This window comes from Planococcus citri, chromosome 5, assembly GCF_950023065.1.
Source record: "Planococcus citri chromosome 5, ihPlaCitr1.1, whole genome shotgun sequence".
Lineage (NCBI taxonomy): Eukaryota > Metazoa > Arthropoda > Insecta > Hemiptera > Pseudococcidae > Planococcus > Planococcus citri.
Window position 1 is genome coordinate 5,361,018 of NC_088681.1, and position 12,034 is coordinate 5,373,051.

The 12,034-nt window shown below is 34.8% G+C and overlaps 2 protein-coding genes across 2 annotated transcripts in view; both read right to left on the minus strand.

The window, feature by feature from the left end:
• LOC135848001 (putative uncharacterized protein DDB_G0272516) overlaps positions 1-12,034 on the minus strand; it is a 74,131-nt gene that overhangs the window by 22,313 nt on the left and 39,784 nt on the right. The window lies entirely within an intron of this gene.
• Positions 1,127-3,674, minus strand: LOC135848277 (uncharacterized). Its single transcript, XM_065368156.1, has 3 exons — positions 2,213-3,674; positions 1,702-2,123; positions 1,127-1,612 (listed from the first exon to the last, which is right to left on the minus strand). The coding sequence occupies exons 1-3, from the start codon at positions 2,767-2,769 to the stop codon at positions 1,287-1,289; spliced, it is 1,305 nt and encodes a 434-aa protein (XP_065224228.1). The 5' UTR covers positions 2,770-3,674; the 3' UTR covers positions 1,127-1,286.

A 12,034-nucleotide genomic window follows, 5' to 3' on the forward strand; every position in this document is an offset into this window, starting at 1 on the left:
TTTTATGCGTAGGTTTTTTTTACCTCTTAGAAAAGTTGATTCAGTTCACTCAGAATTTTTGAATTTTTGAAATGGCGATTCTGTAAGATGGCTCTTATTTTGATAGGTACTCGTGAAAAAATGTTTTTGATTTTTCTTGTGGCGAATTTTTAAATATTTAAACCCCCATTTTATCGAAAGAAAAAATTCTATGAAAATTTTGGGTTTGGTGAGTTGAATTCCCAAAAGATAAAAAATGTTTGAATTAATTCCCAACTCGTGTTGGATCTCGAGTGACATTCGACAGAACTGCGCTCTAAAATATTTCCCCCGTTTCAAAAATTATTTCTTTCCATGCTTTGGCCCGATTTAAGCATGCGAAATATTTCAGAAGTAAGCATTTTAAAAGCACAAATTTACACAAAAATTGGCGATTGGCGAATTTTCAACTGCATGGTAGAACCCTAAAAGTGGTCTTGGATTTTTATGGTAATGGTTTAGGACGTCGTAGAATCTCAAAAATTATCTTATGGGACTGGGCCATTTTTTACCAAAACGGGTCGGGTAGGGGGGGGGGTAAAGCAAAAAAAAATCATGATTTTTTTTGAAAATTGCCTACTTCTGTTTTAGAACTTTTACGAGGATAATAATAATAAAGATTAATTTTGCTCGGAAAACTGAGGAAAGTAATTTCTTGAAAAGAGAAATTATTTGATCAAAAAAACAGAAAATTTTTTCTATTTATTATTTTTTTGTTTTTTTTTTTCAATTTTGCTGCGGGTCTTTATGTAATGAAAAGTACGTTGTTTTTTTTAGAGAGAGAAGGATGTTTTTTTTTTGAAAGGGATTTAGACTAAAAAATAGAGAATTTTCAAAAATTATTCCATTTTTTTTTTAAAATGTACTTTGGCTGGTTATGTGCAGAGGTATCAAAATAACTTGAAAGACCCTAGGCGGTTTCTGATTCAGAAGGAAATTATTCAAAAAAAATTCTTAAGCAATAAAAATATTTTTCATTACCTGTACTAATTCACGAAAAAAAAATGATTTCATTTGTTTAAAAGAACATATATTTTTCTATATTACCATAGAAAAAGAAGAAGAAAAAAATAATAATAGTAATAATACAAAGTATGAGTATGTACAGATTAATGCAAAGAAGAAAAAAAAACGTATGTATAAGGTAAGAGTACTTATATGAACCAAGTAATAGTACCTAACTATACCTAATTACAAAAATACAGAGTATTAAAAAAAAAAAAGAGGAGCAGTAGTGTATTGAAAAAAAAAAAATATTGACATAACTTTTAATCTTGATCATCCATATCAATATCTGGGTCAATGTATCCGTAAGGTAGAGTACGTAGTCCCACTTTTCGTCTCTTGGATGAAACTTCTCCATATTTTTTAGTTGCTTCGTAGTTTATTACCATGAACGGCCTTTTTCGTTGAATTTTATTTTCATATTTTACCTGTACAGGATTTGGAGGAGGGTTCAGGATAAATTCTTTCATATTTTCAAAATTTAATGATTTGGAGACTTGATGATTTAATGTGATCCCTCGAATCTTAACAACATATTTATATTCATTTTTCGCTGTTTTGACGCAATATCCATAATTCTTTGGTCCACCTGAAACACATACATACACCAAAAGAACAGTTAATTTATTGATTGTAAACAATTAATAAGAGCAATAATAATGGAGAAAAAAAACATACCACATATAAACTCAGTTATATAGGCCCCCTCGCCATATTCTGTAGCCAGCTCATCTCCCATTTGACCAAGGAATGGTCCAGTTTCAATTTTAAGGTCATGTGGTAACTCGGTGTAAATTATGGAGTCAGTGTCACAGTATAACACGCGATTACCCAACTTTTCCAGGTACTCATATAACACCAGACGTGCCTCAGCAGTTACATGTGCACATATTATAGGATTTATGAAGTTGGAATCTTCCGCGCATTCTTCAATCACTTTCCAATTTACGTAGGCAATATCGTTTCCATCTCTACCTGGCATAAACATGATGCTTGAAATCTCTTTAGATGGGTCCTCCAAGTATTGAAACAAGGTGGCTTGGGAGTCTATAATTGTTGTTGAGCCCACATTATTACGCTGGCCAAACTTTCCCCATAAACTGTGAAACAGAAAAAAAACGAGATAAGTATTTGAATTCTCTACTTGAATACGCTTAACCTATTGATAAGAAAAAAAATAGAAGCTCACCTATTCAGGCACAGTTTACTTAGTGATCGCAGTCCCGGGTTAGACTGGATTTCATCCACTTTAAGAGTTATACCCTCCCTGTCATATAATTCCTTTACAAACTTCTTCTTATCCTCGTCTGTTCTTACATTGGGCGGGTATCCCGACGATTTCTGCTTTATGGTAGAGAATAAATCTATGTATTCAGAAAATAATCCACCTTTTTTGGTGTTTTTATCATACTGTGTACTCTTGTATGACCACACTTCATAGATTTGCTTCAATTGGTATCCTTTTTGAACAGCCTTACCAGTGCGGGTATTGACTGAATCTTTCAACGTTGCCTCAGGTAGATCATCAAGAACATTAATACCACACTGTAATAATTCTTTTCCAACAGCTCTTGCACCAGATTTAAGCAATGGTAAAGCGCCTCTAAAAAGTCCACCAAGAAAACTACCGATGCCATGCCCCCTTTGATAAGGAGAGCCTTGAAAGTATGCCATACCATTGCCACCAGCTTGTAACTCGTAATACTCATCAAAAACATTAGTTGGATTTCTGCGATAACGAGCCATTTCGTCTAAAATGCAGCCGCACGTTCAACTTCCCACACAAGAATGGAACAAGTTCGCCACTGTCCTTCCTTATATTTACTTCAACTGTTTCAAAATCTCGCTTCAATACTGGTATATAGTAAGGTTCTGTGAATGTGTGACTAATATTTTTTCCAACTTCTCCAGTTTTGACAATTCTTAGCAAAGGCGCCAAAGTATCACCAATAAAGTTAGGTGCTACAACATCACTGTAAATGTACATATGTGGAGGAACATCAAACTGTAAGCTAGGAGGGAAAGGGGATTGTACTGCAAGTGATGAGGTTCTAGAGTCTGCTAAACTCTCTTCAATCTGGTCATGTAAAATTGCACTGGAACTCATTTCCTTAACTAAAACTGTGTATAATGTGAATGTGACTGAATTTTCCAATTCCTCTGGTAATGCAAACCCTAAAACTATTGCCAGAAGGGGGCTAAGAAGAATGGAATGAATTTCTGTCAATCTTGCTGCTGAAATCTCTAATTTTACTCTGTTTGTTATGCTGAAGTAATCAAATTCAAAACCCATAGATGGTGGACCTTTCAATTTTTCATTTAAAAGCAGTAGAAGACTTTCGATGTTGTCATAAATACCATCAGCAACATTGATCACAGTAGTAGAGGAATCATCTTTTACTTCATGTTCAATTTTCATCCAAATATCTTTACTTTTAATATTAGTGAACACAGCAGGGTATTGAATCTCTACCAATGCTACTTCCCAGTCATCTTCTTTCAATGTAATTCTGTTTGCAAGTTTGTTGGTGTAAGATGCCAAAGTATTTTCAGGATACAGTTTCATCGAAGCATTGCTCGGTAAGGTAATATAAAAAGAACTGTTAAACATTTTAAAATATTTTCAACTTCAAACATCTACCAAATCTTTTTCAGAAATCCAAGAATTGAACGAGTCCGGATAACCTCTCCACTTAACAAGCAATTGTTTACTGGTCCCTTTACCTTTAGTGCGCAGTATTTTATCTATTTTAAAATCAACATTCAGATCAAAATTAATTTTTTGCAACTCTGCTTCGTAAAATTTACCTTCAAGCACTTCCCCATTTAAATCTTCAACTTCATACACAGGTAATACATGTCCTATCACTCTCTTTACTTTGAAAACTTCTTCTGTAAAATTAGTTTCATATCCTTTTTCAAATGTTCCCTTTTCTTTGCGTAATCTTACATAGTCATTTACTTGAAGTTTTGGCTTCTTATAAATAGTCTTATCCAGTAAATCCATGTTACCATAGGTATTTTTGTAAACTTGTAAAATATTATTCTCACTTACACTATTTGGTGACATACGAATGGTGCGATGATAGGAATTATTGTAACCATTTACCAAGTCTTGCAATACATCAATGTAACGTTGGGTGTTCATATAGTGTAAATACCGCCACATCTTTGTTTTCAGGGTTCTGTTGAAGCGTTCAATTACTGCTGCTTTTACATCTGGGTTTTGTGTAGTGTAATGGTTGATGTTGTTATCCTTGAAAAATTTTTGTACATTTTGGGCAATGAATTCACTACCTTTATCTGTTTGTAAATCACGGGGTTTTTGAGAACTGATAATTTTTCCAAATGCTGAAATGATATCTGTTGATGATTTAGTTTTTAATGGCTCCACATAAGCTTTTTTACTGAACACATCGATCACTGTCAACAGGTACTTCATACCGTCATTATTTTTACTTAAATTTTGTAAATCAACCAGATCAGCTTGCCAAAGATCATTAATATTATTAGTTATGTAGCAATTCCTTTTACATGTTCTTAGTGCTGGCTTGAATAATGTATATGTGTCTTGTCCTCTTAGCCAATCATTTACTCTTTGAGAATGTATTTCATTTTTTACACGTTTCACCAAAGGAGCTGCTCCAGAAAAGGATGTTGCTTCAGCTTTGTTATAATACAAGTTTTCCAAGATTTTTAGATTTTTATCTTCATTTATGCTGTCCATGTTTACTTAAAAGTTAACCAAGAATGTCTTTTCTTCATTAAACGATTACTTTCTAATATTGCCTGTTGTTTACTGGCACGAGTCATAGGTTTTAAAAGTGGTGAATATTTATCAACTAGCTCCACACCTTCAAAGTCTTCTTCTTCATAAATGGGTGCAACTTGTGATAAAGCTTTCCACCTAAATGTGTTTCCTATAAAGTCTCTAGGTACATTCAAATTTTTCAACGCATGTCCAAAAGCATACCATCCGTTAGCAGGTCCAACTGTTGTTCTATTGCGCATAAAATCACTCACCAGGTCTGCAATGTTAGATCTAGGTATTCTTTCTCCATGAACATACACGGTACCAGCATCATCCCATGTTATTACATTAGTATCCCTTATCCAGTTAAGAAATCTTATAGCCTTCTGTCTAAATGTTTTGGGTAATGGTGCCAAAATATGATGTTCAGATAAACTTCTTGTACCATCTTGTAATGATTTCTCAAAGTCAGGGTGTTGGCGGGATGGTATAATTGCTCTGGATATATTTGCCTTTTCAACATCTGCACGGTCCACAATTGGTAAAACCAAAGGTTTTCTAACATTATTAGTCCTATGGAAATATTTTTGAAGAGTCTGATAGTACATATTCCACTTATCTCGATCATCTAGCTGGTTATCACTCAATACTCTGGACATTTCTTTTTCCAACTCATGAATAGTGAGTTTGGCTGGGCCGGCTATTACTGGATCGTTTGTATAAGTAGGTACAGTATGGACAGGAGGAGGAGCTGGTGGTACATGATTAATTAAACGCTCGGCATTCCAAGCATCCGCTGGTACCAACATCATTTTCTTGATTTTAGAATCCATTTTAATGTGATGTAATATAATTCAATAAAGTGTTCAAGGCTGCTCCAAGAAGGATTGGTAAGAATACCCCTTTCCCAGTTTGAACCAATTGCTTTCTCTTATGTTTCCACGATGCTCTTCTTTGAACAAGCATACGCAATAACCGCTTGTAACGAGCTAAATTCTTCTTCTGATGTGAACTTAATGGTACTGTTCCTTTTAAAGTATTCAATGCACACTCACAAATGGCATTAATTAATTTTACATCCGCATTTTTCAATATATTCACACGTTGCGTACTATTTACTTTGGGTAGAGCCTTAAGGAGCTCAATGTTGTTCTTCACATTAAGAGACATTTTGCAAAACTGACTTTTTTATTAAGAAAACAAAAGTATTTATTCATTTCCTGCGAACATAAGCATAGCAGCCTTTATCAGATGGGAAAATGTTGGTACGATACCGAATTTCATCTGGGGTACTTTGTTTCAAATCCAGTAACAGATATCCATGAGGTTGAGATGTGGCATCATTATAGGCTTCTTGTAAAAATCTTGGGTCCTCTGGACTTATTTGCCTAGCTAGATGTTGGATTTGTGCCTTATCTCTAGGATTCTTAAAGTATACAATGTAGTGAGCATTGAGAGAAATATCACGTTGTCCTTTACCCTGATGAAAAAGGTTCTGCGTTATGTAAAACACACTTATATTCTTATGGTGACATCCTTTTGTGAACAAATCAACCACTTTGTTATCCGCTTCACGCATTAAATCGTCAATAATTACTAAACGAGGTTTATTATCTGGAAACGCAGCATTTGGTAAGCCTTCTTCAAAATGAATCTCAGGATGTTCCGAATACCAAGGTTGCCACTCAGCATAACACCATATAATTTCATGAAATTTTGTATCACATATTACATCTAAGTACTTTAAAAATTTTATTACAAACTGGGTTTTACCACACCCTGAAGGTCCTGCTACAATTGCAGAAAAGGGGTGTTTCCATTCGATATCCATAACTCAGTTTTGAAAAAAAACAACTTCACTAAACGATACACTTCTTATCAATGATGGAAAATTTTCACTGTATTCTTTTTTATAGGTAGGTACCTACTTATATTATGTTCAAACACTAATGTATACCCATTAAACAAACGAATTAAATGAATAAATAATTAAAACCTACTTATCAAATTAAAAGGAATGATTGGGGGAAGGGGGGGGGTTACGGGTCCTTCCACTTGTGTTCCAGTACCCTCCACCCTTTATAGGTTAAGGTTATGCAAAAGTTCCAATTTTACTTCCCAAAGCAAAATTGAAACTCACTGTGTTGTTCCTACCCACGTCCGAGGAAAAAAAAGTATAGGTACCTACCTATTTATATACACGTACGTACCTACCCCCCAAAAAAAATCGTGCATATCGCATAAGCCAAACATACTGATTTTCAACGCTCGAATACATACACACATAGTGCAGAAAACGAATGCGACAAGTGTATTGGTAGGGGGTTCCCGCACTCCACATATAGGAAATACCCGTTGTCGGTGCCTGCAGGGGTGGGAGGGCTAGAACAGATAACACGCATCGTACCTGCAAACTACCTGCACGCGGACCATCCCTCCTCCCCGCATCCCGCCTCGCGAAACACGTTCCATATAACCCTATACTAACTGGGTTTATAGGTACTGGGTGCAGAGGTACCAAAAAAGCTGGGTGCGAGTTCACGCCTTTACTACTAGCAATTTTTTATGGTACATATTTTTTTCATTTTTGCAAACTTTAATTTTTTATTTTTCTTGATTGTTTTCAACTTTGAGAAGGGCAGGGGGCTCCATATAAAAAGTATTATAAATTAACATAGATTAGAAGACCACTGACCAGGAGTAGTTTTTTCTTGAGAAGGGAATTATTATTTTGAAGAATTCTGGTGTAAAAATGAAAATTGAAGTGAATTTTTGTAATTTTTTTCAATCGAAAATGTTGGTGCTTTAAGGGAAATCTAGAAAAAAGGAATTCTTTTCTCGTGAAATCCAACAAGGAGGGGGGGGGAAGGAAGCGCAAAAATTGAAATTGAGAAACAGCTCTTCAGTAGTATACGTGGAACCTTTTTTAAATTTGATTTTCAAAGTTCAAAAAGCTAAAAAAATTAAAATTAATTCATCACAAAAAAATCAAAATTCGAAAAAATTATATTTTCAATTCCAAACATTAAAAAAAGTTCAAATTTATTCAGTTGTCTTATTTTGACCTCTTTTTGACGCATTCCATGAAAAAGTTGATAAAAGTCACACTCATAAGAAAAAATGAAAATTCGTCTATTTTTTGAATTTTGATTTTTTGTGAGGAGTTCATTTCATCGAGTGAAAGTGTTTTTTCAACTTTTTCAACAGATACGTAAAAATAGAGGTCACACGGGTCAACTTCACCTATCAAAACTTTTTTTCATCTTTTAAATCAAAAAATTGCATTTTTTCGCAAACTTTAAATTTTTTTAAATCAACTTTGTAACGTGTTACCATCCCAATTTTTTAATATGTTGTTCAGCATGAAAAGTTGTCCATAATATATTTTTTTCAGAATTTTTGAGAGTCGGAACAATATGAAAACTACGTTTCGAAACTTTTTGAGCTAATTTTTTGTACGAAAAAAAGTGGCAACACTGATTTTTATGATATCACCAAAAAGCCTTTCAAAACCCCTAACTATGGGAAAAAGTTCCATTTTGGTAGGTATCGCGGTTATCGAGTAATCCACTGCTGAAATGGAGGATATTTTAGGTTCACTGAAAACTTTGACACCCCCTGGCTGCCTTTAAAAATGGGCTAGACGGCTGCGATTTGCGCCATTGGTCATCCCTTCGGAAGGTCTTTCCACAGGAAAAATTTCAAAAAAATCGCCGAACCCCCCACCCCTTCTTGGTCCAATTGACGTGGAATGACCCAAATGCAAAGTCCAATGAAAGTAAAAGTGAAATGTGAAAATTCCAGGTACGAACCATAAAGAAACCAAATTAAATCATTATCGAATCATTTTAACCCTTAAAGACCCAGGCTAATCCTGAGATGTTGTGTGAAAATGCTTTCAATTTCCTGAATTAGATCATCACAAGCATCACTTTAACCCACAGTTTGCCCCTCAGACCCTTAAAGCCGTCTCGTAAAAGCTGTACCGATTTATTCAATTTTCCTTGAAAACCGAGAGAGCAAAAACTGCAATGAGGTCAATCATGGAACTGAATGATATAGTATCATTAGGTGTACTGAATGAGTGAAAGCATATCCCCAAAGAACACCCCACCCCTTTTTGGGGGGCAAATTTTCAAAAAAGTTAGGATAAAAAAATTGGACCCATGCTCCATTTTTGGATAAACATATTGATGGTAGACCCTTCACAAAATGAAATCATGAAAGGTGTGAAAATGGTGGACCAGAGCGATTTTTTGAAAATTTGATTCGCTTGTCTGGATAAAAACCCGAAAAAACAGAGCATGAATACGCAAAGTACATAATATGGGAAATATTATCAAGTAGGCTTGAAATGACAAAAACAAGAATTGAAAGGAACACAGATGCTTTGAACAGCACATAAGTTCAGATAATCTACAATCCACCCATCAAATCTGTTTATCACTCCGTGGATATTCTTTCTCGATATTTGTCACCAAATAGTTACATCCTACAAAGGTTAGCAGTACGATTGTTTTTCTGCAGAAATATCGAAATAGGCTTATCTACCACTTTGAAAAGCTTTACACTGTCAAATTGCAGCTGTCTCTGGCATTTCATAATGTTGAAGCATTCATGAAGAAGTCACTATCCCTCCTCGATCATTGATAGTGTAGTTCAACATCATGAAATATCATGATTGGAAACAACGAATTCTGCTCAAGCAATTTTCAAGATGTAGAACTTCACTATCAATGATTGAGGAGGGATAGTGACTTCTTCATGAATGCTTCAACATTATGAAATGCCAGAGACAGCTGCAATTTGACAGTGTAAAGCTTTTCAAAGTGGTAGATAAGCCTATTTCGATACTTCTGCAGAAAAACAATCGTACCACTAACCTTTTGTGAGATGTAACTATTCGTTGACAAATACCGAGAAAGAATATCAACTTCAGCAGGAATTTCTCAAAACATTCAAAAGTTCAGAGTTGTGGTTGAACAACAGTTGAAAGCTTTTTACTGAATCTCAAATCCCCTGAATCCTGTAGTCATAAGCTAGACACAATCTCATGATTGTAAACGACGACTTCTGCTCGTGCAATTTTCATGATGTAGAACTACATTATCTATGGTCGAGAAGGGATAGTGACTTCTTCATGAATGCTTGAACATTATGAAATGCCAGGGAGTGCTGCAATTTGACTGTGTAAAGCTTTTCAAAGTGGTAGATAAACCTATTTCGATATTTCTGCAGAAAAACAATTGTACTGCTAACCTTTGTAGGATGTAACTATTTGGTGACAAATATCGAGAAAGAATATCCACGGAGTGATAAACAGATTTGATGGGTGGATTGTAGATTATCTGAACTTATGTGCTGTTAAAAGCATCTGTGTACCTTTCAATTCTTGTTTCTGTCATTTCAAGCCTACTTGATAATATTTCCCATATTATGTACTTTGCGTATTCATGCTCTGTTTTTTCAGGTTTTTATCGAGACAAGAATCAAATTTTCAAAAAATCGCTCTGGTCCACCATTTTCACACCTTTCATGATTTCATTTTGTGAAGGGTCTACCATCAATATGTTTATCCAAAAATGGAGCATGGGTCCAATTTTTTTATCCCAACTTTTTTGAAAATTTGCCCCCCAAAAAGGGGTGGGGTGTTCTTTGGGGATATGCTTTCACTCATTCAGTACACCTAATGATACTATATCATTCAGTTCCATGATTGACCTCATTGGGGTTTTTGCTTTCTCGGTTTTCAAGGAAAATTAAATAAATTGGTACGGCTTTTACGAGACGGCTTTAAGGGGCTGGGGGGCAAACTGTGGGTTAAAGTGATGCTTGTGATGATCTAATTCAGGAAATTGAAAGCATTTTCACCCAACATCTCAGGATTAGCCTGGGTCTTTAAGGGTTAAGGGAAATCCAGAAAAAAGGAATTATTTTCTCGTGAAATCCAACAAGGAGGGGGGGGGAGGAAGCGCAAAAATTGAAATTGAGAAACAGCTCTTCAGTAGTATACATGCATGGAACCTTTTTTAAATTTGATTTTCAAAGTTCAAAAGGCTAAAAAAATTGAAATTAACTTATCACAAAAACATCAAAATTCGAAAAAATTCAAATTTCAATTCCAAACATTAAAAAAAGTTTGAATTTATTCAGTTGTCTTATTTTGACCTCTTTCTGACGCATTCCATGAAAAAGTTGATAAAAGTCACACTCATAAGAAAAAATGAAAATTCGTCTATTTTTTGAATTTTGATTTTTTGTGAGGAGTTCATTTCATCGAGTGAAAGTGTTTTTTCAACTTTTTCAACAGATACGTAAAAATAGAGGTCACACAGGTCAACTTCAGCTATCAAAACTTTGTTTCATGTTCTAAATCAAAAAATCGCATTTTTTGCAAACTTTAAATTTTTTTAAATCAACTTTGTAACGTGTTACCATCCCAATTTTTTAATATGTTGTTCAGCATGAAAAGTTGTCCATAATATATTTTTTTCAGAATTTTTGAGAGTCGGAACAATATGAAAACTACGTTTCGAAACTTTTTGAGCTAATTTTTTGTACGAAAAAAAGTGGCAACACTGATTTTTATGATATCACCAAAAATCCTTTCAAAACCCCTAACTATGGGAAAATGTTCCATTTTGATAGGTATCGCGGTTATCGAGTAATCCACTGCTAAAATGGATGATATTTAGGATCACTTCGAAAACTTTGACACCCCTTGGCTGCCTTTAAAAATGGGCTAGAGGGCTGCGATTTGCGCCATTGGTCATCCCTTCGAAAGGTCTTTCCACAGGAAAAATTTCAAAAAAATCGCCGATCCCCCTACCACTTCTTGGTCCAATTGACGTGGAATGACCCAAAAGCAAAGTCCAATGAAAGTAAAAGTGAAATGTGAAAATTCCAGGTACGAACCATAAACTTGAAACCAAATTAAATCATTATCGAATCATTTTAAGAGGGGAGTAAGACATGACATCCCAAAAAAAAAATAAAAATACTACTCTACAACAGTCCAGACCTAAAATTCCATCTGCAGCAATTTGTTCGAATTTCTTCACACCATTATACTCTCTAAATTTGAAACAGTCAATTTCACTGCTTAGCAGTCACGACATTTTGCCTTTTTAACCCTTTCGGCTACGAGACAAACTGACGGATAAAATTCGAAGTGCTTTAAACTGAGTAAGGCGTGTTGCTGCCTAGAACTCAAAATTTGCTGGAAATCGCACATTCAGAAAGTATTCATGTCACAAATGG

Excerpts from the sequence above, each read along its gene's own strand:
- LOC135848277 (XM_065368156.1), bottom strand. The coding sequence starts at position 2,769 with ATGGCTCGTTATCGCAGAAATCCAACTAATGTTTTTGATGAGTATTAC. Across the intron at positions 2,124-2,212 it reads AGTAAACTGTGCCTGAATAG|TTTATGGGGAAAGTTTGGCC; the intron begins GTGAGCTTCTAT and ends TCTGTTTCACAG. Across the intron at positions 1,613-1,701 it reads TATAACTGAGTTTATATGTG|GTGGACCAAAGAATTATGGA; the intron begins GTATGTTTTTTT and ends TATGTGTTTCAG.